The sequence below is a fragment of the Phalaenopsis equestris genome, unplaced genomic scaffold, assembly GCF_001263595.1.
Source record: "Phalaenopsis equestris unplaced genomic scaffold, ASM126359v1 Scaffold000002, whole genome shotgun sequence".
Lineage (NCBI taxonomy): Eukaryota > Viridiplantae > Streptophyta > Magnoliopsida > Asparagales > Orchidaceae > Phalaenopsis > Phalaenopsis equestris.
In genome coordinates, this window is record NW_018164444.1 from 69564531 (window position 1) to 69565387 (window position 857).

Genomic DNA, 857 nt, shown 5'->3' on the forward strand with positions numbered 1-857 from the left:
CCGGGGGGGGGAGCCGCGACGGGTGCGGAGGCCCAGTGCGCGCTTGATTCTGCTGTTGCCGATCATAATGCCGGTTCCGGGGTTGGCTGCGGGGCTTCCTCCTTCCGGTGATGGCTGCTGGTGGCTTGAAGGGTAGAAGGACAGGGGATTTCTGCCGCCGAAGCCCGGTGAGGAGCGGCACGAGGCGAAGAAGAGCTCGTAAGCGGTTTCGCGGAGCTCGTCGCGGTCGACGGCTTCGATGCGGCCGAAGGGCCATTCGAGATCGGCATCGCCTCCGTCGGAGTCATGCGTGCCGGAGAGGGTGAAGTCGGAGAAGGAGGAAGCGGAGGGATGATGGTGGGCCATGCCGGGCTGTGCGCTGCGGCCGCCGGCGGAGGAGAGAGGCTACCTTGTTGGGAGGACGGGAATAGATGGATGTGGGGCCCACCGCGTCTTTCTGTAGAATTACGCCCGCTGTATTGGTAGATTATACTGCGAACGGTTTCTTTTTTTTTTATTTTTTTTTTATAATGATTTTCTTAAGCTGTTTCTGTTTTATGTGCTGGCTGGAAAAACAACTAAATTTTTTCTTAGGTGGAGAACTTTTGTAACCGCTGGAGATTGCGAAGGAGGAGGAGACAATGGCTAGGCCTGTGAATTCAGCTCCAATGTCCTTAATCTTTCAAAAAATTAGTTTAAATTTTTGTTCGGATCAAGATCAAATCGAAACCGAACTATGAGTCCAAATTTTGAATTGAATTTTTCGAGCTGATTTTGAGTGATGCATGAATCGGCTCGAATCCAAATAACACAATTTGAGCGAGCTTGTTTTGATTTTCAGCCGAATCGAGTTCGATTGAATTTTGAATTTTGATTCA

General features: G+C 50.9%; 1 protein-coding gene across 1 annotated transcript in view; it reads right to left on the reverse strand.

Moving 5' to 3' along the window:
- Nucleotides 1-514, reverse strand: part of LOC110031243 — a gene marked incomplete in the record, with an annotated part of 11831 nt that extends 11317 nt beyond the window's left edge. Inside the window, 1 exon segment of the mRNA XM_020734361.1 lies at nucleotides 12-514. Within this exon segment, the coding sequence (XP_020590020.1) occupies nucleotides 12-345 (334 nt within the window).
- Between the last annotated feature and the right edge of the window lie 343 nt (nucleotides 515-857).